Source organism: Odontesthes bonariensis, chromosome 24 (genome assembly GCF_027942865.1).
Source record: "Odontesthes bonariensis isolate fOdoBon6 chromosome 24, fOdoBon6.hap1, whole genome shotgun sequence".
Taxonomy (NCBI): Eukaryota; Metazoa; Chordata; class Actinopteri; order Atheriniformes; family Atherinopsidae; genus Odontesthes; species Odontesthes bonariensis.
The window spans coordinates 13,647,702-13,674,321 of NC_134529.1; the positions used below are offsets into that span (position 1 = coordinate 13,647,702).

General features: G+C 41.1%; 1 protein-coding gene across 1 annotated transcript; it reads right to left on the bottom strand.

The window, feature by feature from the left end:
- Positions 1-1,761: 1,761 nt before the first annotated feature.
- Positions 1,762-22,775, bottom strand: slc22a16 (solute carrier family 22 member 16). The gene is made up of 8 exons (XM_075459413.1): positions 22,666-22,775; positions 18,833-19,309; positions 17,138-17,255; positions 15,181-15,742; positions 13,853-13,980; positions 4,500-4,609; positions 4,045-4,144; positions 1,762-3,277 (listed from the first exon to the last, which is right to left on the bottom strand). Exons 1-8 carry the CDS (start codon positions 22,707-22,709, stop codon positions 3,086-3,088), a joined length of 1,731 nt encoding a protein of 576 aa, XP_075315528.1. The 5' UTR covers positions 22,710-22,775; the 3' UTR covers positions 1,762-3,085.
- Between the last annotated feature and the right edge of the window lie 3,845 nt (positions 22,776-26,620).

Consider the following 26,620-nt stretch of genomic DNA (forward strand, 5'->3'; position numbering starts at 1 on the left):
TAGAACGCAAGATTACTTTTAAAAAAGAGCAACGTTTGGCGTTGAAATATTTCATTGCCTTCTTCTTCGTCGAATTTCTGTCGCTCTACATATGTCATCTGGTATAAGTGATACAATTGGCTATATGATTCGCGTGCAAAGCAGCATGGGAAGAACCAGACGCCATTTGATAGACATTCGTAGCGCCCAATAAACAGCTCTAGGCATTCGTAAACCACGCCTCAAATACGAGAAAATGCACACCTAGTTCCCAGACCACCATCTCATCGAGATGTGGACACGTCAGCCAGGCAAGGTTAAATGTGCAATTACCATTAGAATCTTACATTTTGGATGATATATGCTGAGTTTACACAGTAAGGGGGGGGGGGTTGTCTCAGTTCTTCAGCTCCTTGCTCTGAGTTTCTTGTACCTTGAGAATTAATCTTCTGCTTCATTTTTACCCTCCACTTCTTACTTTGGATGAAAGTTACAACAAAAGGCCAAAAAATTATTCTCGGTGGAGTGAATATTGGACATGTCTCTTGAACCTTTTTAAAAGGCAGTTTTGATCCCCTTCAGTTTTCTTAATCTTAACACCGCATTACAAAATCAAACAAAAACAATAATGACATTAACCTGGTTACATCATAAAAGTTATAGCAGATTAAATAGAATATGGAAATGTGTTTAATGTTAAACTAAAGATAATTAAAAATGTATTTTACACGTTTTAACTCAGTTTTTGAGGTGGACGTCATGCTAAATTTCTGTATACAAACATTCAACAACACCTTCTAAACATGGGAAATGGTAAACCTGTATAATGCGTCAGGTTGTGATATGTTTGATATGTTCTCCCTGTGTTTGCGTGGCTTCTCTCCGGGTACTTCGGTTCCTCCCGCCATCCAATAAAAACATGCATGTCAGGTTAATTGGTGATGCTAAATTGACCCTAACAGTGAGTGTGGGTGGTTGTTTGTCTCTGTTTGGCCCTGCATGGACTGGCAACCTGTCCAGGGTGTACCCCACTTCCAGCCCCCCTGCGACCCTGAGCTGGATTAAGCGGGTATAGAAAATGGATGATAAAATGGATATACCTGACAGGCTAAAATTTGTATTTTATTTTTTAAGAATGGGTTTGTTTAGCAACAATTCTCTGAAGCCAATGCAAAACAGACAATTTTCTAGAAATGTGACGTGTCTTTAACCACTCAAGAATCACTGTGTACTTACCTTCCTTGTAATAACCCAAATTTTAGAACCAAGGCCTAAACTTTTAGCATCCCCCTCTGAAGAAGGTTCTTTCAAAATGTAGCTTGTATCCACAAAGATAGAACTACATCACTACACAGACTCGACCTCAGTAGAAAAGAATTCCTGACACAATCTTTACTCCTGAGTGTCCAGCAATAAGAAAAACAATATACGCAGGAGTATGACAGAAGTGGAGATTAACATTAGCAGGAGTGAACGTTTAAGGAATGTGCAGAACTTTAACTTTTCCATCAACATGTGCCTGCACTTATACACACACACACACAGGTCATCCGCCTGCAATTTTCCACTCAGAAGTTGAACAGAGAGGAGTTTTATTTGAAGGGTGGCACACAGTGAGCTTGTGTTGCTGCAATAAGACCTCCTCCACAAACAGGATACTGCAAGTATTGAGTTTGTCCAAGACTGAAGAAAAAATTAATTAATTCTCCTAGTTTCGAGTCACAGATTCAACTGTGCATTTCCCCATTTTGACAAAGAAGGAAGGAGAGAGCGTTAAAAACGTGTATTTATCAAACAAGGTTTATTCAAAGACTCCAAGTCTCTTCTCAGTATCACTTTAAAACTACGGCTGCTTCAGCAGATAAATATAAACAAAACATATTTGTGTTGTGTTGCAATGAGGAGGCTAGCAGCCTCAATATCAGTCATTATTTATTGTTCACTGATGACAAAAAAATAAACTAATCATAGATAAAAAATCCATACAGCTGATTGTAAAACTGAGTGCTGGACCTGAGTGCTTTCATTAACAGGTGATTAAATGTCTGAGGCTAATATAACAGCTGCTTTTCATGATTTACCTCCCTACTCGTCTTCTCTATTGCAAAACTGTTATATACATTACTTCACTATTGTGGTTCATTCCTGTATTTGGTCCAAACATCTGGAGATCACATCTTGACTCTTGAACATGCATTAATGCAGTACAACTTGATATACTTCGTCTTCAATACATCATTTAGATTGCAAACACATGATAAGCAATTGAAAAACAAGGACGCAAATTTACTAAACCATTGTACGTAATAAAACACACACACACACAGCAAACATACCAACAGCTACACTCAGATTAGACTCTGATGTTAAATCCATTAATGGCATCTTAAGCAACATGGAATTGAGGATGTAAAGCTGATTCAAAACTAGAATATCTTTAAGTTTATAATTTCACAGTAATAAGGTTACCCTGAGATTAAAAAAAGGCACTTCCATTACATTTTAACAGTGCAATCTATTGTGTCAGCATGCAAAATATGTGAGATGTACTGTTATGTAAACTAATTGAGACAAAGCAGTGATCTGCTCTGTTCCTGATTAATTACAAAATCACGGTGCAGCATTTCACTCATGTTCACTGCTTTGTTCTGTATATATGCTTCTTAGAATATGGTTAATTAGAATTAAGGTCTTATTTCTGTAGTTATAGCCATCAGTCCTGTTGGTAATGGTAACATTGCAGTCTTTGGTGTAGCTTAACTGCTCCAAATGAATGTCAACTACAAAAATAAAACTGATATTGAACCAAAATTATTCTTTTGGATACATCATTCTGCGGTTTTGCGCATGAGTCATGCAAACATACACATATACTATACACTTAGCACATGACATCACTGAATTCGTGATTGCACCATGATGTAACCAAGATCCCTTAAATCCGGAACTGTTGGTCACTTTGACGAACAAAATGTCAACTAAAAACTTGATCTTCTGTTTTTTTTAATACGTCCAGCAATCAAATAAATCAATGATCACCACCTCTTCTCTTGTCTAACCAGTTTGATTTCCAAAATGTTTCTCTGGTTTTCCTGCAGCATGACACTCAGGCCTTAGCCACACGTTGGTTCAGCTCCAGCCCATCCTCAGCATCATTGTTGCAGAGAGCTGGGTTCTTGCTGGGCTTACGGCCAAGAGCTTCGGCCTCTTTCAACGTAGTTGTAAGAGGTTGCCCCAGGGTCTCAGGCAACAACAGTGTCAGCACTCCAATAATAAATGCCAGGATTCCAACGATGAGCTACATGCAGATTGTAATGGAAAAAGGCAAATATTCATTTAATACAATTAGTTTTGCTACATGGATACTTTTGTAGATAAAGTTTGAGCTCACATGGGCTGACACACCCATCAACATGTTGACATTCTGACACAAGCTGCGAGGATCCTCAAAACACACATTTCCAATGTTAGCTGATTTTCCCTGAGAGACTAAATTAATGTTAGGCACACCTTATTTCCAGTGGCCTTTCTCTCTTTGCATGCCACAATAATAACTGTTATCCCTCCAGACTCACAGAGTTGCAGACTCACATAATTGACATTCTAATCTGCTTTGAGTCAGCTTGCAGGATACTTTCTAAGTATGCAATAAATTGAAATCTACAGGAAGACATATTAATATCTTCCCAGAAGCTGGGCAGTTCCCCTAGACAAATGGTTGCGCATTTGATTGTCTTAACATTCTTTGAAAGAGGATTTGTGCATAGATGGACAAGACAACCTCTGTTTAAATTCAGCCTCGAATTTGGTTTTCCATGTGATACACACTCAGCTGCACAGAGCCTCATGTTCACCCTCTAATGATACAATTTATATCACACAGACCCCTGCAGAGAGTGTGACACTGGCTAAGACCTTCTTGTTTCTGCACAGACAGTATGAGAAATATGCATGTGTTAATACTGCAATGAACACTCTGAAATGCCACAAGATTCAGGTGATTAAATGTCAAATATTATGTCTCGGTCTAAAGGGCTTGCCAGAAGAAAAGATTAGTTTTCATACCTGAGGTAGATATACCCAGATGTCGGCCAGATACACACAAAAAGGAGCCACCACGCTGCCAACACGACACATCATACTGCCACTCCCTACTGCCAGAGACCTGGAGGAGGAACGTACACAGTTCAGATTAGCTGTTCAACTTGAGTAATGGAATTAATAAAATGATGAATAAATCATCATGCCATGTCACTGTAAACCCTTAGAGAAGAAAAGAAACATTCAAGCAGCTGACTGTCTGAAACAATTAACCAAAAGAGGTTTCACATTTGACAAATGCTATTATTGCTGCCTTCCTTTATACTTTGGTTGCAGTACATATTAAAAAGATCACATACAGGAGATTTATAGGGTCATGATCAGAACCCTGAGACACATTAAACAAGAATTTTTTCTTTTATAAAATCCCACTTTGTTACATGTTTTCATCGTGTTTCTCTGATTGTATATGACCTTACCTGATGATGGTTGGATAAAGCTCACATGTGTACAAGTAGATGAGACCAAAGGCAATGGCAACAGCAAACTTTCCTATCATATTGAGAGCAATGGCCAGGGCCTCTATGTCCTGTAGAGATGGAGCAATATGATACAGTATGATGAGAGACAAAAGAAACAGAGATCCTTCAGAACAAGTTTAACATTTTTTCACATTTCATGAATTAAAAAAAGCTTTGCTTTGCTTTTTCATAACTATATTAGTAAATTATATCATTGCTGATCCCATCACAGCAGTAAAAGGTCCACCTAACATATCAGTTTCAAACATGCGCTGCACTGAAAGTCAAGCTTTTACAAGACCACTGATTCCACAGATGACTGATCTAAAGTGCATGCCAGCTTGATTCATGTTTGCCATATTTTCTCATAAGCAGTATGATCACTCACGCATATCATTGTCAAAATAATGGAGAACACAGTAACACTGAAGAATTATGTCCCTGTTAGCACTTGCATTTTGCACTGTCATCTTAAAAATCAGTTCATTAGCAATTCGAGTGTCCGATTAACTAAGAGAGTGCTCTGGCTAACAATGTCAATTTTTTGCGGTTTGTATTAAGAAGTGTGTTCAGTGAGCTGCCGGTCTCGGTGGAAACTGTCTTCCTCCAAGAGACAACCCTGAGGTTTGTTTGCTTATGCAGGCAATCATGACCAAAAATACTATCCATCCATTTTTTGTACCCGCTTAATCTGTCTGTCGGGTTGCGGGGGGGCTGGAGCCTATCCCAGCAGTCATCGGGCGAGAGGCGGGGAACACCCTGGACAGGTCGCCAGTCCATCACAGGGCCACACAGAGACAAATGAGAAGAACAACCACACACACCCACTCCTAAGAAGGATTTTAGAGACACCAATTAACCTAACATGCATGTTTTTGGACAGTGGGAGAAAGCCGGAGTACCCGGAGAGAACCCATGCATACACAGGGGAGAACATGCAAACTCCACACAGAAAGGCCCCAGCTGGGATTTGAACCTGGAACCTTCTTGCTGTGAGGCGACGGTGCTAACCACCACACCAACGTGCCCAAAAATACTAATTAAAGAATATTGGACCTCTAGTGTTTGTTAGAGACACACTGCACTTATGTGAAGTGTCAAAATGGCATAGATTTAGGTAACAGTGGTTGCAGGGAACAAAAAAGAGCTAGACATGAATTGTAACCGTAACCAAATGACATTAAGGCTTAAACACAACACAACCAGTGAGTAACAAAATGGCTGTGGAAATTTGTTGTTGCCTTTCTGACTGAACGTAACACAGGAGTCAAAAAGCAATTGTCATATCTGGGAGTCAAACCTGCTTCTCATGGTTGAGAGTGCTGCGTGTAATTGCTCCCTTCCCACCGAACCTTTTCCTCTTTAAAAGGACTTTGTGGCTTGCGAAAGGAAACACTTGAGAATAATGTTTCCAATGTGGAAACTCTTACATGAGTTATATTTCCCTCCTGCCAGTAGGGGTGGTAGTTTATAGGATGCCTCTTACAGTTTTTCTCAATTGGTTTGGCTCATTTCTTGAAACTGCGATGACATTCTCAAAATGACATGGACAAATCCCCAAACTAACAGGCGGTGTCTCAGAACAGAATGGCATTTCTCATTGCTTTCATCACATTTCAAATGCTTTGTACATGTCTCAAGCACTTAGTACATCTTTGCAAATGGTTATGTACAAGTGGCCTACATTTAACACAATCAGCCTACATTTAGAACATTTCCCAAAAAAGTGCATCTTGCTGATCTGTCCCAATTGGTTGGTTCTCAGTGTAATGGTTGTTCTCTCCAAAACATGTCAGCACAATTTCATTGTATAAGTCATCATCTGCAGAATAGTCTGCTCAATTGTCAAAATTCTTTAAGAAATTGGAATACAATACAGTACACATATTTTGGAACATTTCATACGTTCATGACAATCAGGTGAGTAGGTAACAGGTGAAAGCAGGTTCTGACAAGGAGTGTAGAGGATGACTAAGGCATTCAAGGCGCTTCTTCCCAAGGTGCATTGCTAGAGAAGACATCAGATGCGATGTTGACAAGAATTTATGGCTAAACAGACTGCAGCGGATGGATGGCCCGGAAGATGAGGAGGGTGACCAGGAGCAAGAGGGAAGTGACACAGAGTAGTCAGAATATTACTGTATTTCATTTGTGATGCTTGACTGTTTTTTTTTTTTTTTTACTGTAACATAGGCTACTGTAATGTATTTTGTTTTTGTTTTTGGTTCTTGCAGGTTTTTGTATTTTGTATACATAGGCCTATATTGTATACCTTTTCCTAGTTTTTTTCTTTCCTACCTACAGTAATGTGTAAAAATGTACTTGTGAATAAAAATAGTTACAATTTCCTCAGCAGAATGAGTGCAGTGTGTGTGGTGTGAAAATTGTATTCCTTTAGCTAGACCTTTTCCATAAAGACAAAACATCTAATCATTTTGACTTGCAGTGCTTACACAATGCCAAAGGGACAATGCATTTTGGAAGCACTGATGATTTGTGTGAGAAAGGAATTTAGTTTTGACACATGGGTAAACTATTTTTGGAGCGATATGAGCATGTGATGAGGATCCATGTAGTTGTGCTGCACCGTCCAGTTTATTTTGACAGGAGGACAAAATGAATGAAAATGTGCCAAAGCAATTGAGAAGGATCTATGCCATTTTTATGGTACTGACTATTTATATGGGACAGGGACTTCATTTTGAAGCAAGAATGAACGTTTTGGGAGACATATGACATTTTGCTGGTTATCTCAAGTGTTGCGAAGAACTGCAAGTCTGTTTGGCCAAGTGACCCTATAGTTATAGGAATGTCATCTCAGTTTCAAGAAATGAGCCAAACCAATCGAGAAAAACTGTAAAATAAGTGAAGAGGTTGTTTGTTCATCAGTTCACTGATGAACAAACAACCTCTTCACTTATTTTAATCAGAGAACTTATAGCTATAGATTACATCTGAATTAGCACTTTACAAAATGACAGTGAGTATAAAACACACAATAGCAGTACCAGGAGGATTACAAACACAGAATTTTGGCTGTGATCCAAACATGATCGATAAAAAACTGACCTATGAGTAATTCAAGTGTAAAAAAGGCACCTAACTTATTAGCCAACGCTGTGTACATATATCACAGACAACTTAGCAAAGATCCAACATGTGCAGAAATGCTGCTGAACATGTGCATGTTAAAAATGGGGGGGAAAAAACTTTTGGAGGCTGAACCACAGAGGTCAGGTGCTTATTTTACCAGGAGAATTATTACTCAGACCATTACCATGACGCAACATGTGGCCACAACAGACATCAAAGGAGGGAGGATGTTTAATGTAATCCCATCCAATAAGAGTCGTTTCAGTGCTGTGGTGTGACTGCATAGGACATGCAGAGTTGTTTAAAAGAAAACAGCCTTTTGTCCTTTCTGAAATGGAACATTTCTATCACAAAGGTCAGAAAGAGTGATTTTCTTCCATCCTGTGCAGATGCCATATTTCCCAGAAAACCCTGACACAGAGCTTACAGTGTGTTGTAAAACTTCTGGCTGTTAATGCCAGATTTTCACAAAAAACAGGCAGGGGTGTGTAAAGCCACTGAGATAAACACAGATGTTAGGACTCAACATTAGTCTCCCCTTACACCTCCCTCAATAATACAGTCCAGCATTGCTAAGGAGACAAGACCAACCAAAAGCAAAAGCACTCAGAGCATCCAAAAATAATGCTGACCTTCTTTTAGGACTTTATCATTGGATGGCAAAAACATAGGAGTGTCCCCTGTACATAATGTAAGTTTTGTTAATAAGATTTTGCCACAAAAACAAGCTTATGTGTTCTGAAGTTACAAATGATTCTGCACACTAACTTTTTCTGTTATGCAGTTATGTTGGAGATCATGCCATGTTTGTCAGGCTAAGATATGTCTGTCCATTTGGATCTAGGGCTGAACGATTTTAAGAAAAAATTGAAATTGCGATTTTTCTGGCAGAGATTGCGATTTCGATTTCAACCACGATTTATTTTCTTTAAATCAAGTTTCAGTGTAAATTAATTCAATGCGGCTGGCCCCAGTTCGACTCCCGCACCGGGCGGCCCTGTGCTGCGTGTCTTTCCCCTCTCTCTGCCCCCTGCTTCCTGTCTCTCTCAAACTGTCCTAACATTAAAGGCATAAAAAGCCCCAAAAAATAGCTGCGGTCGGCAACTTTTCTTTAGTCATATTAGCTTGAACTGTCATGGGATTCTGGAAGTAGAATATTAAATAGGCTGTTTAGGAAAAATAACGAAATCTGTAGCTCCCTCTGAAGCCTGTAATCATGCTTGCAAAAACCGAGCGCTCCCGGCTGTTTTTAACCAATCAAGTTAGGGTGGAGGAATCCTACCTGTCAATCACAGCTTGTGCACACGCTGCTGAGCGTGAGTCTGCCCCAGCTTGTGTGCGCTCACACTGGTGTGAACTCACGTGTACAACCTCGTCCACAGAGGGGGAGGGGTTTGGGGGGGGATTCGGAGCTTGTTAGAGGTTGGAGAGGGACCTTAAAGTTGTATCTGTTGTGCCCCTGGAGGATGCGTTGTTCGTTTGCTGGAAACACAGTTCAGTGTCATTTGGTTGCCATGGCAACGTGGGGGTGGTACTTGGGACATGTTGGGACGTGTGGAAGGCTCTCAGTGCGGTGGTCGGCTGCGGTCGTGCGGGCACGCGCAGTCTTCAGCTCTTCTGTTAATCTGCCAGTTGTACTCCCTCTTCGCTAAAGCAACGTCTGTGAGTATTGTTTATCAGCTGACATTAACATTAACATTGATCTGGCAATTGTGAGTTTGTATGTATTAAGACTGCTAAGATTTAAATTGTGTAGCTAAGCTAAATTAGCTCTATGTGTTACGACTGTTTCGTGTTTAGATCGGATCGTATCTTCATAATATTAATGCAGATGGTTTTGCTGTATTTTCAGTTTTACAAGATTCTCAGTAAACTTCATGGAATCAATCACATGCATCCTGGATATTATTGAGAAGTGTTTAAGCTGATTGGGAACGTAGCCCATGACAGTGAAAAGACAGCAACACAGCTAACGGGAAACACACGGATTGCTTCCTACAGAGCTACTCAATATCAAGAGATAAGCAGCTAACATTACAGCTTCCAGACAGCTTCACGCTAGCCTTCTTCTCCTGACATTGAACCCACGGCGAGTCGCAATGTCACAACGCAGCAACGTTAAAGGTGGAAATGGAGATAACCACTCTGAGTCTGTACAGTCGCTCATCTAGTACATCGTCTAGCTCAAGAATTAGCATAGTCATCGCCAAGGCTAAAGCAAAAGCTGAAGCAGCGCAGGCCAGAGCAGCACATTCAAAAAAGGAAATCGAACTTAAAGTGGAGCAGGCACGTATCCAAGCCAGTCTTGATGCATTAAATGAAGAAAAAGAAAAAGATGCTGCCATAGCAGAGGCAAATACTCTCGTGGCCGGTTTAATAGACATGCGCCTCATCACTCTCCTCAGGCTCCCCAGACAAGTGGAGCACCAGAACAACAAAGCCTCAAGCAGCCTCTCTACTCCCCTCCAGCTCCTCAGCTTAGTGGAATATCTCCACATCAGACCTTCAAACAGCATTTCCCATCTCCTGCATACCAACCTGTTCGTGGGATGCCTTATGGAACCAGCCATAACAATTCTGCATCAAACAAAGACGTCATTAAATACCTCGCCCGCAACAGCCTGGTGACCTCAGGTCTCACCCCATATGATGACCAGCCAATGAACTATTGGGCCTGGAAAACATCGTTCGGAAATACTATCGCCGGCCTAGATCTGTCTGCTGCAGAAGAACTCGACCTTCTATCCAAGTTTCTGGGAAAAGAGTCAGCAGAACAAGTAAGAAGAATAAAAACAGTCAACATCAGGAATCCGGCTACTGGACTGTACATGGCATGGGAGCGTCTCGATGAACTATATGGCTCACCAGAGGCCGTTGAACAGGCTCTGTTCAACAAACTGGAAAACTTTCCAAAGATTACAACAAAGGATCCACAGAGACTCCGGGATCTAGCTGACCTGTTGTCAGAACTACAGGCCGCCAAGGAGGATGGCTTCCTCGCAGGCTTGTCATACTTAGATACTTCCAGAGGAATTAAGCCTATTATAGAGAAACTTCCTTACAACTTACAAGAAAAGTGGTTATACTTTGGGAAAAGATACAAACGTGAACGTTTCGTCAGCTTCCCACCTTTCTTCGTACTGGTAGACTTCATCTACACAGAGGCAAAGGCTCGTACAGACCCAGGTTTTAAACTCTTCATGCAAGCTCCAACAGAGAGAAAGAGCAAATGGGAGAGGCCCGCAAAGACATCCGTATATGTTCATAAGACACAGGTCTCAGGATCCACCAAGTACGAGTCTAGAGGAGGCAGGGAACGAATTGACCCAAACGAACATTGCCCCCTACATCAAAAGCCCCACCCTCTTAGGAAATGCAGAGGCTTTCGTGAAAAGAGCATAGATGATCGCAAACAGCTCTTGAAGGAACACTACATCTGTTTTCGCTGTTGCTCTTCCACAGAACATCTCGCAAAGAACTGCACTGCTGAGATAAAATGTACAGAGTGCGAGAGCACTGCTCACGTGACAGCACTACACCCCAACCGACCTACCTGGAAATGTAAGTCGTTCCCTTCCACTTCAGAGGATGGCGGGGAGGAGGACAAAGCGGATAACCAGGAGGTCAAGTCGACATGCACACAAGTATGTGGGGAAGGTCTAAGCGCCAGAGCATGTGCCAAGATCTGCCTTGTCAGCGTGTTTCCAAACGGGTGCAGAGAGGCGTCCAAGAGGATGTACGCCATACTGGATGAGCAGAGTAATCGGTCCCTCGCACGGTCCGAGTTCTTTGATGTCTTCAATATCTCCGGCTGCTCCTACTCATACACGCTCAAGACCTGTGCGGGACGTACAGAGACAGCGGGGAGGAGAGTCAGTGGCTACACTGTGGAGCCAGTGGACAAGAAAGTAAGCATTCCTCTGCCTACACTCCTCGAGTGCAACCAAATCCCTAATGTGCGTGCCGAGATTCCTACCCCGGATGCAGCATACCACCATGCTCACCTGAAACGCATAGCTGACAAAATACCACCTCTCGATCCGGACGCCAAGATACTCCTCCTATTGGGCAGGGACATCTTACAAGTTCACAAGGTCCGAGAGCAGATAAGTGGCCCAGGAAATACACCGTTCGCTCAAAAGCTTGACCTAGGATGGGTCGTCATCGGTGATGTATGCCTTGGAGGCGCTCACAGACCACTGGAGGCGAGAAGCTACAAAACAGTCATCTTAGACAATGGTCGTGCAAGCCATCTCCAGCCATGCAACAGCAAGATCAGGGTGAAAGAGATGTTCAGTCAAGCACCTAAACATCTGGCATTAACCCCCACGTACGGCTCAGCGACCCTCATAGGAGACAGCCTGGGTCAAACCGTCTTCGCACGTACTCCTGATGACCACAGACTTGCTCCATCCATTGAAGATCTGAAGTTTCTTCAGATAATGGAAGCCGAGTGCCACCAGGACAGTGCCAAAAGTTGGGTTGCACCTTTACCCTTCCGGTCGCCAAGACAGCGGCTACCCAATAACAGGAAACAGGCCCTCGACCGTCTGGTCTCACTCCACCGCTCATTGGAAAAACGGCCGCAGATGAAAGCCCACTTCCTGGAGTTTATGGAGAAGATGCTCAAGAGAGCAGATCCTTTTTGACCATATCCACTGGGGGGCACATGCAGAAGTTGCCCCACCAACGAAACCCCAACAGGAGTGCTGGTACCTGCCCTTGTTTGGCGTGTACCACCCCAGGAAGCCAGATAAGATCCGTGTGGTCTTTGACAGCAGCGCGTCATGTGGAGGAGTATCGCTCAATGACGTTTTGCTCACTGGCCCCGACCTTAATAATAGCCTACTAGGCGTTCTCATGAGGTTCAGGAAGGAACAAGTAGCGATCACCGCTGACATCGAGCACATGTTCCACTGCTTCATCGGGACAGTATCAGTTCGAATTTTCCGACTTTAGACTCGGAATTTTGAAAACCTGCCGACGGCAGCTTTTCAAAAAAAAAAAAAATTATCCACCAAAAAAAAACGCAGCTTTGACGATCACAAAATCGTGTTGTCTGAGATCGCGATTTTCGGTCGAAAACGATAGATCGTTCAGCCCTATTTGGATCATAAACAATCTTTTTTCATAGGCCTGCAGAAGCTAGTACAGTGATAACTCATATCCGTAATCTCCACTGTACCCATGCTGGTATTTTTTACTTCACGTTTGAGTGCACCGCTTAGATCAGCATCCAAAGTCAAAGGTCATATTTACTCAAATATTAAGCACAAGCTGTTTACCCGTCCAACCGTAAACAGTGCTAATGTGGGTCAGAGCGCAGGCCATGCACATGTTGGGAACTGTGAGTGTCATATATCGGAGCTCAACGGTAATCATCCAGTGGCTCGGAGCAGTGCAGTGACAATAAATGCAAAACTGACAGTGTAAACAGACTGTGCGAGAGTAGAAAATTCATTATTACACCTATGCTTTTCCTGTTTCCCCCTTGCTGCTGACATACACAAATCGGCCATAACATTATGACCACCTGACTGATATAGAGTCTGCTCGCCGCATCCTGCCAAAAGAACTCTGATCAGTCAGGGTGTGGTCAAATTTCATCTGATGGTGTCCTGCAGTGTCGTGTACCACAACCTTAGCAAAGGCTCCTTTGGTTGTGGTGGAGGGTTGTTTACACGAAATTGCGCTTGCATTACACAGATACAATCGGATCCCATCAGATTGGTATCTGCAGAGTTTAGAGGTCAGAGGAACACCTAAGGCTCTTTGACATGCTTTTTAGCCCTTCCTAAGCTGTTTCTGCAGGGCTCAGAGCTCTCCCTCTGGGGAAAGCTGCTCATTAGGGGAGTGGTGTTGTCATACTGTATGGCTATGGCTGTAGGTGTTTGGTCAGCAGAAGTGTTTAGGCAGGTGCCAAAGTAAAATCCATGGATGCAGGCTTTACCAGCAGAACATTGCATTGGATCAAGATGAGAAGTGTTGCTCAATTTACCTGTTAGTGGTCATAATGTTATGGCTGATCAGTGTACAACTCCTTACAACTTAGCATCGTGCTGACAGCAGCATTACTGTCACATGCATTGAGCAGTGCAGGTTGAAATTGAGATTTGACTCATGTCTGTGGGAGCACTTAAAATGACAAAAATGACTTAGACAGTTTGCCTAAAATGAATACTCTAATCTAGTGTTATAGTGTATATCTGTGCACATACAGCGGGTACCACAATGATGATCATACAAGCAACCCCGGCCAGGAGCAGCGCTGGGGCACACGTCTTCTTTCTTCCAATCCGGTCCATTGCAAAACAGCCAACTAGATAAGAGGGGATCTCCACTGCACCTGGAAACAACCAATGACAGCAGCCTGTGGTCAGAAATGTTCCCAGCACTGACACAGTGACATTCGATCTGGGGGGACCTGAATAAACATCTAATAGAGTATGTTGGTCAAGACGAGCCTCACAAATGAGTTCAACCGTAGACCTCCAAATGATGTAAGGGGACTATTTATATTCTAACTAGAAATAAAATGAAGATGAATAAATGAAGCATGGCCTCATTAGCATAAAAATAAAAATAGACCAAGCAAATGAGCATTTCACCCAGTGAATTGATCAAATACAACATCCTGCAGCTGTATATTTGTGTGAACTACTAACTTAGAATGTATTAGTTGTAAATATTCAACGTTTATGTGAAAGGCATCGAAAAACATTTTGAAAAACAGCATTACATGAGCAGTACATAGCTCTTGACCTGTTTAACAAAATGTTAATTACAGCACAAATCTTATTTTCTTTAATAGAGACCACAGGGAAGTCATTTGGCTGAAGATAGCTGCTGGTCATTGCTGAGAGACCACATTCACTCTCTGTTACCTTAAACAGAGCAGTAAACAAAGCTACACTGGACAACAGCAAATGATCTTACTGCCTTCTTAATGACAGACCAATGCAGTTGCATTGAAATGTTTTGGGACAATGGATCAACATTTCTCATAAAAGTGCAGAGCAAGTTGAACAATTTGAAGATTAATTGATCTAAAAAAAAGTCTAAAAGTTAAAGATGAAACCTACTTTTTCAAATCTGGAGCAACATCAGTGGATTATTTTGTTTTTACAAAAATTACAAGAGTGAGAAAAGTGCAAAAAATGATCCAACCCCCTCTCATCTAAGCAGAAGATGGCAAAGCTTTATCTCAAAGACCAACAAAGTCTTGACTGTTAAAATAAAAATCCCCTTTTGGCTCAAAATTCCCTTCAGGAAGATTTAGCAGACAGTGTGGTGGTGTGGAGTGATGAACAAATTAACTGTAAGGCACTTTGGTGGTTTGATCATGCTTTTGGGCGGTAGGGATACAAATCAATTAAATTAGCTATTGCTTAAAATATCTAAAATTAACCTTATGAGGCATATAAGGTTACCATTTACTGACTGAACTTTTCATCGTGACGCATGCCCTTAAACATAAAATTTCGACGCATTTTTTTACATTCAGGATCATTACTTTATCTTGCACACTCATCAGAAAATCACTTACCAGCAAGAAAGAGGTTAACGTACTGGTTTCCTCCAAGGTTAACTGAGCCTAGAGAGAAGACATAATAGCCTAAGCTGCCAATGAACCAGATGGCCCAGACTGTGCATGTGCGGCCCGCCATCCTCCAGCTGCCAAACAGGTCCAGGATGGATAGCTTCTTTTCAGGCTGTGACGGACACTCTTCTGCCTCCTGCGTCAGCAGAGCTGTACCATTCTCCGTCTTCTCTGGCTCTAGGAGTTCCTCTGCCTTAAGCTTGCACTCAAGGCCGTTGAAGCGAGCTATCGTATCCAACAGGGTCTGAGTCTCCTGGTAGCGGCCCTTGGCCATCAAGTAAAAGGGCGTTTCGGGGAACTTCCAGCAAAAGAGCAGGAAGGGTGAGGTGCAAATGGACAGGATGATCTGGTAGATCCACCAGACTCGAACTAAGTAACCGGTCAGGGCCACCACCATGATGCCGACTGCAAAGGCTGCATGCACATGCATGGAGGTCCATGTGCGGACTTTGCTGCCGGTGAACTCCGTCACATACACAAACACCACTACCAAATAGCCACTGGACACCTGACAACAGTAAAGAAGGGAAGGAGGAAAGGAAGGACAGAGAAGAGGAGGAAGGGGATGGAGATTTGGAAGATTGAAAGGGGGAGGAAAGATGGGAGATTAGAGAACGGCTGAAAGTGTTGACAGATGTACAATATGGGATGTCAATTGCAGGATTTGGTCATTTGCCACAAAAACTGTACAACAAAAAGTGCTTTGTCACGCTTTTTTTTTTTTTTTTTACTTGTGCATGCAATACAGAGTAAACAATGAAGTGTTGTACTTCATTTTTGAGTACTTTGTGTTGGTATTGAAACCACAGAATAAATCCTCAGCATATATCACTTAGAGCCTTGACTTTCTATTTACTTGTAAAAGGAACAATGTGTCTTTTCATCTTTTAAGTTGCACGGCCATGCTTTAAAGCTAAAAATTACCAGATAAAACGTGCTTTAAAGTGTAGCTGTGCAGATACAGTCCTCACTATCTGAGCGCATGATTCTGTGTGAAAAACAACAGCTGTGGCTGAGGAGGAAAGGGGGGATGGTAGAAGACAGAGGGGAATGAAACCAACTGTAGAGGCCCTTTCAGCACAACTTTATTACCATATGTGCCTCCAACTGTAAATACCCCCTTATTTTCCCTTCTGAACTTACATTTTCTCATGCATATATAGTCTATATTATTTTTCCCTCACATGTCACTCATACTGATTACTTGCTTTAAAAAAGAAGGTTTGTCATGCTTTTTTAGCTGTTACACAACTGATAAGCAGGACCAAGGCTCGGAATCTAACTTAATTTGTAAGACGTAATGTAATGTTATCATGGCAGGTACAGCATTTACCTAGATGCATGGGCTAGAGTATAAACTCCACTCAGATGTAAATGTAAAGGTCATATTTGCACTGTACATACACAAATATTTTTGCTTCACACAATCAACATGATAAAAATTTGACTTTAGGGCTTATTCAGCCCAAAGGCCCAGCTATAATATGTTCCTAAACTAGGGTTCTTTCTCTTTTTTTTCTTGTTGCTTCTGCAACAATGACAAAATACAGTATAAAAACATTAACACTGTGCAAAAGTGGACATACGTGCACAAAGTGTTCAACACAGCCAAATTAAAACCAAACATATTGCTTTGGTTTGCATGTTGGCTTTGTGCAATATGACTAACAAAAGGTGGCTCCAAGTATATTAATTGAGAGCAGTAGTGACTGAGTGGCTGAGAGACTGTTTTGTACAGGAACAGCACATAGTGACCCTGGTTGTATATGAACAGAGCATTGAAAGTAATCACAACTTCTGACCCATGTTCGGGTTTACAAATGTCCAGAAGAGCGACTTTTTTCTAATGTAAACAGAAACACACACCAAAGTGCATTTATGCTTATATACACACTGAACTCACCATGGCAAGCAGAAAGCGGAGCACCATAAAGAAATAGTAGTTTCCAGAGAATGCCACAGACACCCCGAGTCCAAACTGACAGAGGCTGGTGAACATCAGAATCTTCACACGTCCAACTCTGGTGCAACAAAGCAAACATGGAGAAGAGGTAAAAGGAGTTCAGAGACGAGAAAGATGGGGGAAATGCAGATGCATAGTGAGTAACCCATAAACAGGGGCTTGTACAGTTGACAAAGTTGTAAAGGGATTTGCACAACTGGTAAACAGGAAATCCTTCAGTGGCAACAATCTGGCATAATGACAACCTGTATAAATCCTGCTTTTGAATAGAACCACAAGAATGAAATGTAATTAAGGTCTACAGATGTTGTAGGTCTGCATACCAAAAACTAAGTTTTATTAGAGAATGTGGTGGCTGTTTTCAGTATTAATCTGAATCATTTTCTAAATTAACTGATTAACATGTTTATCAACAAAGAAGAACATGAGAAAAACATGAGAAAAATCAGTTGCAAAAATAAATGTGAGCAATGATTGCACTTTGCATGATGAGTCATCATGCTGCCATTAAGAAGCAAACCTTCACCCCAAATTTACCTCTGCGGTAATTCTAGGGTGTGTTGTTCATGCTTTTGCTAACTCCTTATTAACCTTGAACAAAATAACCCGTAGATTCAAAGACAAATGAACCATTCTGAGTGCTATTCCTCAACAACAACAAAAAAAAGAAGCCAATATTAGAAAACAAAGCGCAGCCAAGGTATAAAACCAGGGATGCTATTATATCGTTTATTATATAGTTTATTAGACCAAACATGTTTTTTAAATTAGATTTCTAAGCAATGTTTGTAAAAACAGACGACCGTCAGCGCCATGTCTTCAAAAGAGCTGACTGGCAATATCAAGCCTGAAGGAGACATCAGACAAACAATGTGTCTGAGGAGGAGACAAACTATCCCCTTGCACGCTTGTTTTCAGCAGACGATCAGAAAACACTTTAATATGTAACCTAAATATAAATACTAGACTGACATTCTAACAGATGTATATGACGATGTTATGACTTGACTTTACAGTGGCTGACTAGTCTGTGTAAATGCAAACTGGTTCAAGCTCCAGAGTGGCTTTAGCACAAGCCTGGTATGAACAAAGAGTTCATATTAGAAGAAAGTGTGAACAAGACTTTGACCATCTCCTCACAATGTAAGCCTCCAACACTTTGGATGCTGTAAGTGGACCTATAAAAAGAAAACCGTGATTGCTCCGGTCACTGTGCCTTCATCCTTTCTTCCCCATCATCACCATCTACAGATATCTGGCCTCCTCTTTTCGCGCCACCATAATCAGCTCGTCTCCACAGCTTCTTATCAAAATGATAATTAAACTAACGAAGCAATCATACAGCTCTGTGCTAACACGTCACTTAGTGTGAGAGAACACTGTCAGATTAGATATTAAGTCAGAAGTTCAAACATATCTTTTGAAGTTCTGGCTACATGGATTATATAAAGGAGCAGTCTTCAGAGGTTTAACCTAATAGCATTCTTGTTGCCTGCCAACTGAGTAAAACTTCCCTATATGGTGAAAGTCTTCTCCTTGTAATATGTGTTACATGAGATGATTTACTTCCCCTCTCTGTATCTGCACTCTTTGTGCAAGTAAACCCTCCCCCCCAACACTGTGGCTCTTACTCACCTGTCAGCAATGTCCCCAAACAACAGTGCTCCGATCAGCACCCCTAACATGAATGTAGGCTGGCACAGCTTGGATAACCACTCTTTGTCACACACCAAGTCCCAGTCCGTCACGATGCTTTGGGAAATTTCAGTGTGGTCAAAAACAAAGTTCTCACTGCATGCCTCCACTGTTTTGTTGCCACTAAACTCATATGTAAAGTCTTTAGGGTTGATGCGCAGGGCACAGCGGCACCGGCTGAGCTCCCACTGCTCCCCCAGAGCTGTCCTCACCACCAAGGGGCCACTCCCTGACTTGAAGAGTGGCAGGATATCTTCCAGCCTGGATGCTGTTAAGTTACCATAGAGGACATTAGTGATGTTGCCGGGCACACTGCACACGAAATTTGGAGTCTCGACCAGGAAAACAGAAGCCAAATAGTGGATTCCACACGCAGTGGCCTGGAAGACTGCTGCAAAGTACAAACATGCCTGAAATCTGCAAAGACAGAGCATACATGAAAATATTCTGATGAAGAGCTGGGAATAGGGTTGATAGATTGCGATCATTCTGGTATCTTTTTTTTTACATAAATCTCCAATAAGGCAGCATGAACAGCTTATCTTCTAACAAGTCTTAAAAATCAACCGGGTGATGCTACTGCATTCTACTATCTAAACCAGGGATGTCCAAAGTCGGTCCTCGAGGGCCGCTGTCCTGCAGGTTTTAGATGTTGCCCTGCTTCAACACACCTGATTCAGATCAATACATCATTAACAGGCTTGTGCAGAACTTAACAATCTGTTGAAGTAATCCATTTAATCTGACTGTGTTGAAGCAGGGCAACATCTAAAACCTGCAGGACAGCGGCCCTCGAGGACCGACTTTGGACATCCCTGATCTAAACTATCTATTCCCATGGCAGTGTTAGCTTTGAAATGAGATAGATCAGAGGTCTTCAACAGGGGGTCCACGACCCCCAGGGGGTCCGCGGAGGTACTGCAGGGGGGTTGCGAAATCTTTGGTTGATTAGACGATTTTTTTTAAATTTAAAAAAAATTTATTTATTTTTTTTTTTTTTTCAAACAGTTTTTTCTCACAAATTGTGTGCAAACGTGTGCCATCTGAGGATTCATTGTCCCATCTACATGCATGTTTAAAGTTAAAATCTGTGGATTATTTGAATAGCTCAGTGTTGTATGCAAGATGTTTGTTTATAAATGGCAGTGGCACGGCCACCCTGTACCTTGCACATGTTTAAAATAAAAACATGAATATATTAACCTGTGTATTATTTGAATAGCTTAGTATTGAATGTACAATAACAGAGTAGCTATGTTTATACACGGCACTAGGCCCCGTTAAATATAAAACACAATTGTATGCCATATAAATAGTAGGGGGGTCCCTGCTCCAACTCTCCATCAGTTTGGGGGTCCCTGGCCTGAAAAACGTTGAAGACCCCTGAGATAGATTTTCACCCTTGTATTTAATATACATGTCCTGGCCCAGAAATGTAAACGACAACTTGATTAATAACAAAACGTTTGCTTCCTCGGTCATGTAAAACTAATGTTTAATTAGAATAAACATACATTAGGAACATTAGGACAAAATTCACTGAAAACATCCAATTGATGTGTGCTGTCATTACTCAGAACGCCTAATTAGAAAGAAAGTTTAATAGATTCAACAGTTGGATGGTTAGATGTACTGGAAATTCGCGAATTTGAAAAGCATAGTTATTTCAATTAGCTGTTTTTCTTTAATATCTCCGAAGAGGATACAAAAGTACAGCTATTGCCTGGATTATGACTTTCTCTTTAGTGGAATTCAGTCAATTTATTAAAAGCAATGTGTTCAAATCTACGGAGCCCCTTGAGTCTTAAGGTGAAATATATTGGGGTGTCGAGAAAGCGTGCACCCGTTTTAAAAAGCGCGCTCTCATTTAACCAAACCGTGCTCTCCTTAAAATATAGCAAGCGCACGTTTACCTAAATCGTGCGCTCGAATTACTAATGTCGTGTACTCGCTGTAATACAGTCGTACTCACGTTATATCCCTCGTGAGCACAATTTACTGAAACGTGTCTTCACTTTGTAAAGTGCGCGCTCATTTAACCAAAACGTGCTCTCGTTGAAATACAACGTGCGCACGTTTACCTAAATCGTGCGCTCGATTTAGTAGTTTCTTGCTCTCGTTGTAGTAACAAAGTTATATACCTCTTTCAGCAAATGTAGACATTTTTAAATCCAGGTTAAAGACATTTCTGTTCTCATGTGTCTATGCATGAAATATCTTTTAACTTATCTAGACTGTTGCCTGTTTTTAAATTCATTTAAATGATTTTATTTGTTTCTTTTTATATTCTTTTATGTATTTTTAATGCTTCTTGCACTCCCTGCTGCAATGCTTTTATTTTATGTAAAGCACTTTGAACTGTTTGTACATGAAATGTGCTATATAAATAAATTTGATTTGATTTGATTTGGTAAAGCGTGGTCATGATTCACAAAACGTGTTAACGTTATTTAAGAAATGTATAGCCTAATTAAAATTGGCACAAGTAAGCAAAGCGTGGCCACGATTCCACACTCTCATAACATCATGAGCCAAATTTACCAGCAGGATATGATTCTTCACCATTTTGAAATGGACTTAATCAGGGTTTACCATGGGCTAGGTATGGAATACAAGAATATTCTTTCAACCTTGGCGTCCAGTCATGGCATCATCATGATTCTAGTTGACTCAAAGTACTTCACACACCCTCACCTGTTCTCAAGGCTGCCTTGTAAGGCGCCCAAGTCAGGGCTGTAACTAAATGAAAATCCTAAAATATTTATTTGCATTCGTTATTTTTTTCCCCAGGATGAATTGAACAGCATCCAAGACACATGGAATGCACATCGCATCCGTCCGTCCAGAAACCCAGGTGTTCCGGCTGGAATACCGGATATAATGCACCTGGCTCCGCATCTGTGGGGGGCTGAAGATCATCTCTTTCCTCTCGATGAAGCCAATCTGACCGTCTGCAAGTGGAAATGCACCTTCCTCGACTCCATACCATGCGACATCGATGTATTTGATTTTTGCACAGGCATAATGCAAGAACGAGGGTTACAGTTGACAAACAGTCCAGACCAAGCACTTGAATTATACATTACATTAAGGGACACTGTTCGTCCCATAATACTTGCTTAGGCATACATTCGCCATAGCACAATGCACTTACTGTTCCATTCCAAGCAACTTCCAAATAGATTAAAAAGGTGAGATGCTCACACTGTAATGGTAACAGATTTCGTGGCCACAATTAATACAACGTGCGAACGTTTCAAGCAATTTGGATTTATTGTTGCCATACAGAATGTCGTGGGCACGTCTTACAGATCGTGGGCACACTTTTGTTTATTGTGCTCACAAGGTATATAATGTGGGCACGACTGAGGGGCAGTGAGCGCACGGTTTTAGTAAGACGAGCGCACGGTTTATGTATACGCGCGCACGCTTTATTTAGACGAGCGCACGATTTAATAAAGCGAGGGCACACTTTGAAAAGTGAGAGAACGCTTTCTTGAAACCCCCTGAAAAAGATATTGTTTGATCTCCACCGGGCTCCGTACAAATCATACGTGAATATGAAGTCAAATGAAATGGAACGCGACCAGTCGTTGTTATGCTTTCAAACTCTCATGAGTAACTTGGAACAAAAATAACTTTAGACATGTTCAAAAGCTCCCCAACTGACTGTTGATTGGTGAACACGGGCTCCAACTCAATCCCAGAACAAAGATAAACGCACAGTAGATTACTTTAAATGTGAGGGGTGGGAAAATCCATAATCGTGTTACCTTTTAAAATGTCCGAGCTCGTCGAATATTCTCTCAACGGTCATTTTTCTTGCGGTGTGTTTGTGCGTTGAGGATCCAGTGCGTGTCTCCAGGGCGGGCAGCGGGTCCCTGAGCGCATGAGACCTGAAATTTGTTGTTGAGTGGTGCCTTTCACGGTCAGAGGGGTAGGAGGGGCGAGCAAACTTGCGCGCACATACTCACTCCCACATGCACGGAAGGAGTATACTTTCAAACGAGGAATTCTTTGATAAAACATGACGGTGCTTTGGAACGAAATTGATAACACCACATATTTCATACAGTATTTTATACGTTTTTGTTGCTGCATATTCGCCTAATATAGGGGAGACCTGTTATGGTTGTAACATGCTTGTAACCCATATGTATTTGGTGAATTAACCTCGACACTGTTTTTCTTATCAAAGTGGACAAATAAGTCCTAAAAAGGCTTGATAGATTAGACTTTGATGCAATCATACAATGACGTAACCGTGTTAAGTGTGCATGTCACATCTTAATGAAGGTTAATACAAACACTAGATACTTGTGATAGTGGTTGATTGCAACTTTAACCCTTGGAGGAAAACTCTCCCATGTAATCTAACCGCAGACTGAAGAGCTCCTATTTTAGGCACGCTGCCTGTCTCAGTGTGGAAACTGGCCTGCTTTTCTGTTGAAAACACACTGTTAACCTCCTCCAGTGTGACACTGAGTACTTTGGCATCATGGTAACACAATTCTATTAAGGTACTACCACGGTTAAGATAAACCTTTTTAAAAACCAATAGGAAAAACAGATGCTGTCAATGTGCCCTAAATATGTTCACTTTAAGAAGAATGGTAATGAGCTGCGAGTTCATGATCATTAGAAGATTTATCTCTAAACCAGCAACGTGTCGCATCCTCATTAGCACACCATCTTTCCTTTAGTTTCTCTCATTCCTAATTACAGCCACAAATACTACTTTTGCTTGTATTATCATTATTTTCTCAACCATTTGTTCTCCGAAGCATCAGATATTATATTATATCAGACATATTTTCATCTTTCCTATTAAGAAAATAAATTAATAGATAAATGTGAATGAATAAATAAATGATAGCGTTGCCATGCTTGAAATATCTGGCTTAATATACATAATAGTAAGAAAGAAAGAACAACTTAGTATTGTGTGTTTGACTTTTAAGTTCTCAGTATTTTCTGATCCATTTGTCACAGTTATGTATGACAAGAATGTGCTTAACAAAAAACAAAAAAAAATTCAGCTTTATCACACTTGTACACACCAGATGCTTAACAACATGCCAATACTTTAATTTATACTAACTGACCATGCTCCTAATAAGGGCTTTGATTAATGATTGATAAGTGCAGTAGTTGGGGCTGTACAGTCTTGCTTTGGCTGGATCCAGCAGGATTACTGATACAATACGGCAGTCTTTGCGCGCGTTGCACTCCCTCATCATTTGGTGCTCCTACTCAGGAAATAAACAGCAGGAAGATCTAGATGGGCTGTTCGTGCAGTCACACTGTAAAGGTTTTGATACCCTTTAATTGTGCTGCCGTCATGTGGGAATTCTTCCCATGATTTTCACTTATATATTGTCAAGTAGATGTTGTCACCAAGTTGATGGCTTTCTGGCAAGTTCCTGCCATTTGGTTATCAAAGTACCCAGTGACTTCAGATCGGCATCTGCCTCTGATATTTCTAATTCAATCTAAAATCAAACTAAGGAGGTATTCTCTCCTAAAAAGTCCAAGCTGCCCTTATTGGTCATCTTCACCAGTCGGTGCAGGCAGCACCTGCTGCATAAATAGGAGATGCAAAATTAGTTAAGTTATCAACTTTTTAATCATTACCATAAAAATGACAAACTCCAAAATACAGTCAGGAATTCTGAGAAAACTACTTTTTTCTTTGTGAGACCAAATACCAGATGTATTCGATGATGATCTCAACACGTCCAAACTTTGGATATGATTTCAAGGAGATTTTAAAAGGTAAATAGGTAATATTCTTAATCCTGTTCAAAGTATGTTTCATAGTTTTCAGAGCTTTTCAAACTTTGAATAGTTCATTTTTGAGTGAGCCAGTGTGTATAGATTTGTTTTAACTGAGGGTGTGCATGTGTGTTTGTGTAGCAAATATTGGTCTCCAGCCAAAAGCAAACACACACTGACCTTGACCTGCTCCTGTCACAACTGGTTGCTTCCCACTGTGAGAGATTTCAATACATTTATCCAGATCTCAGCATGCTCACGAGCTAAAAAAAAAAAATCCTTCACTTTGCTTCGCAGGCTAACCTATCTTAGTCTAGTTCAGAGCAGTTTACGCCTTGTGTTGTGAAATCTGAACATAGCAGATATCAGAGGAGCTGTTGCCTGTTTACAAGATAGCATCAAGTAATTTCCACTTTCAAGTATCCTGGATACACTATCTTGAAATTCTTGATTTAAAAAGAGATTTTCAGCTTTGTGGCCTAGATGTGGATTTAGTCTTCTCTCCTTGCATTAGGTGTTTGTTGTTCTATGTCAAAAATACCATCTTCCTCCCTCTTCTTACTCCCAGGAGGCTCATTATACCATTTCTCCTCAGCCCTCAATACTTCAATAGCCTTCAATATCCATTTAACATCGAGGCTGACTTGCAAGATGGCTCATTCATGCATGTTGAGTCTGTTGATTTATGGTGGACCTCTGAATACCTTCTGACAGCTGCTCTGATATGTCTACAAGGCTAAAACACAAAAAAGGCAATGCCAGTGGACTGAGTGTTCATGATGTCTATTTTGGTGGAACAGAGGAAAGCAGAGGAGAGAAAGAAGCAGTCACACACAAATGCATTCCACGTGGCAACAGGTTTTGTCCAAATCACTGCAATATGTGTAATCCTGGCTGAAAAAAAAGCTATGATAGAAATGCAGATTCTCTTTGTGTTTGATACACGTGTGTCTGACATTTTGAAATAGTTTGGTCACTTTTTTTATTTATTTTTTTAATTAAGGCCTCCTTCATTCTGTTTAGGCACACAAATAAGGACTCACGCTCATTTTTAACTGCAGTTGCACATGTGTGTGCAGATTCACCCTCAGCTTATAGGCTTTGGTGTATGTTTGGATTGATCCTGTTTAATTTTGTAACGTCACCATTTTCTTACACTTCTAACTACATGCATTCCTTACTTATACCTTCCATCATCATTTCTAGTACTATTTGAAGAACATCACATTGGGAATCCACAGACTCGCATAATGTTGTAATCCATTCCATACAGAGGTGACAAGTATCCATAAGCAGCCACTGGGTGGCAGCAGAGATTGTCTTATGTACATGACGTGTTTCGCACAAGCTCTGGGTTTCCAAATTAAATCAATTTGATTTTGTGTAACTAACAGGTTTAAAATATTTGGTGGTTACGAGAAGTAATTCACACAGTTGGCGCAAGCTTTAAGACCAAATTAAGACGTAGACTCTTTCAAATGCTTAGAAACTTTAAAGCTTTTTGTTCAACTTTGGTCACTGGGTGAGAGGCAGGGTACACCCTGGACAGGTTGCCAGTCCATCACAGGACCACATACAGACAGACGAGACAAACAACCATCCATGCTCACACTCACTCAGAAAGTTTTTGTCTAAACAAGAATTTCAGGTGTGTGATTGCAAATGTATGAATGTGTACAGTGATCAATCCGAAACTACATGATCATAAAGAAGTAAAGTGCAATAATTGAATTCAATAATTTGCATGACTTCAACGAAGTTTAATCCGAGACGGCAGAGAATTGGTTACGAGGCAAAACCCAAACAAAGAAGTTTGTCAATGACACAATATATAGCTGGAGGAAATCAACCAAATCATTTTTCTTTATTGAAAAGTCAAGGGACAATGTTAAGCAGGCAATGGTAATGGCTGGTTTTAATAAGGTTTCCAAGAGTTATTCACAAGGAATGAAC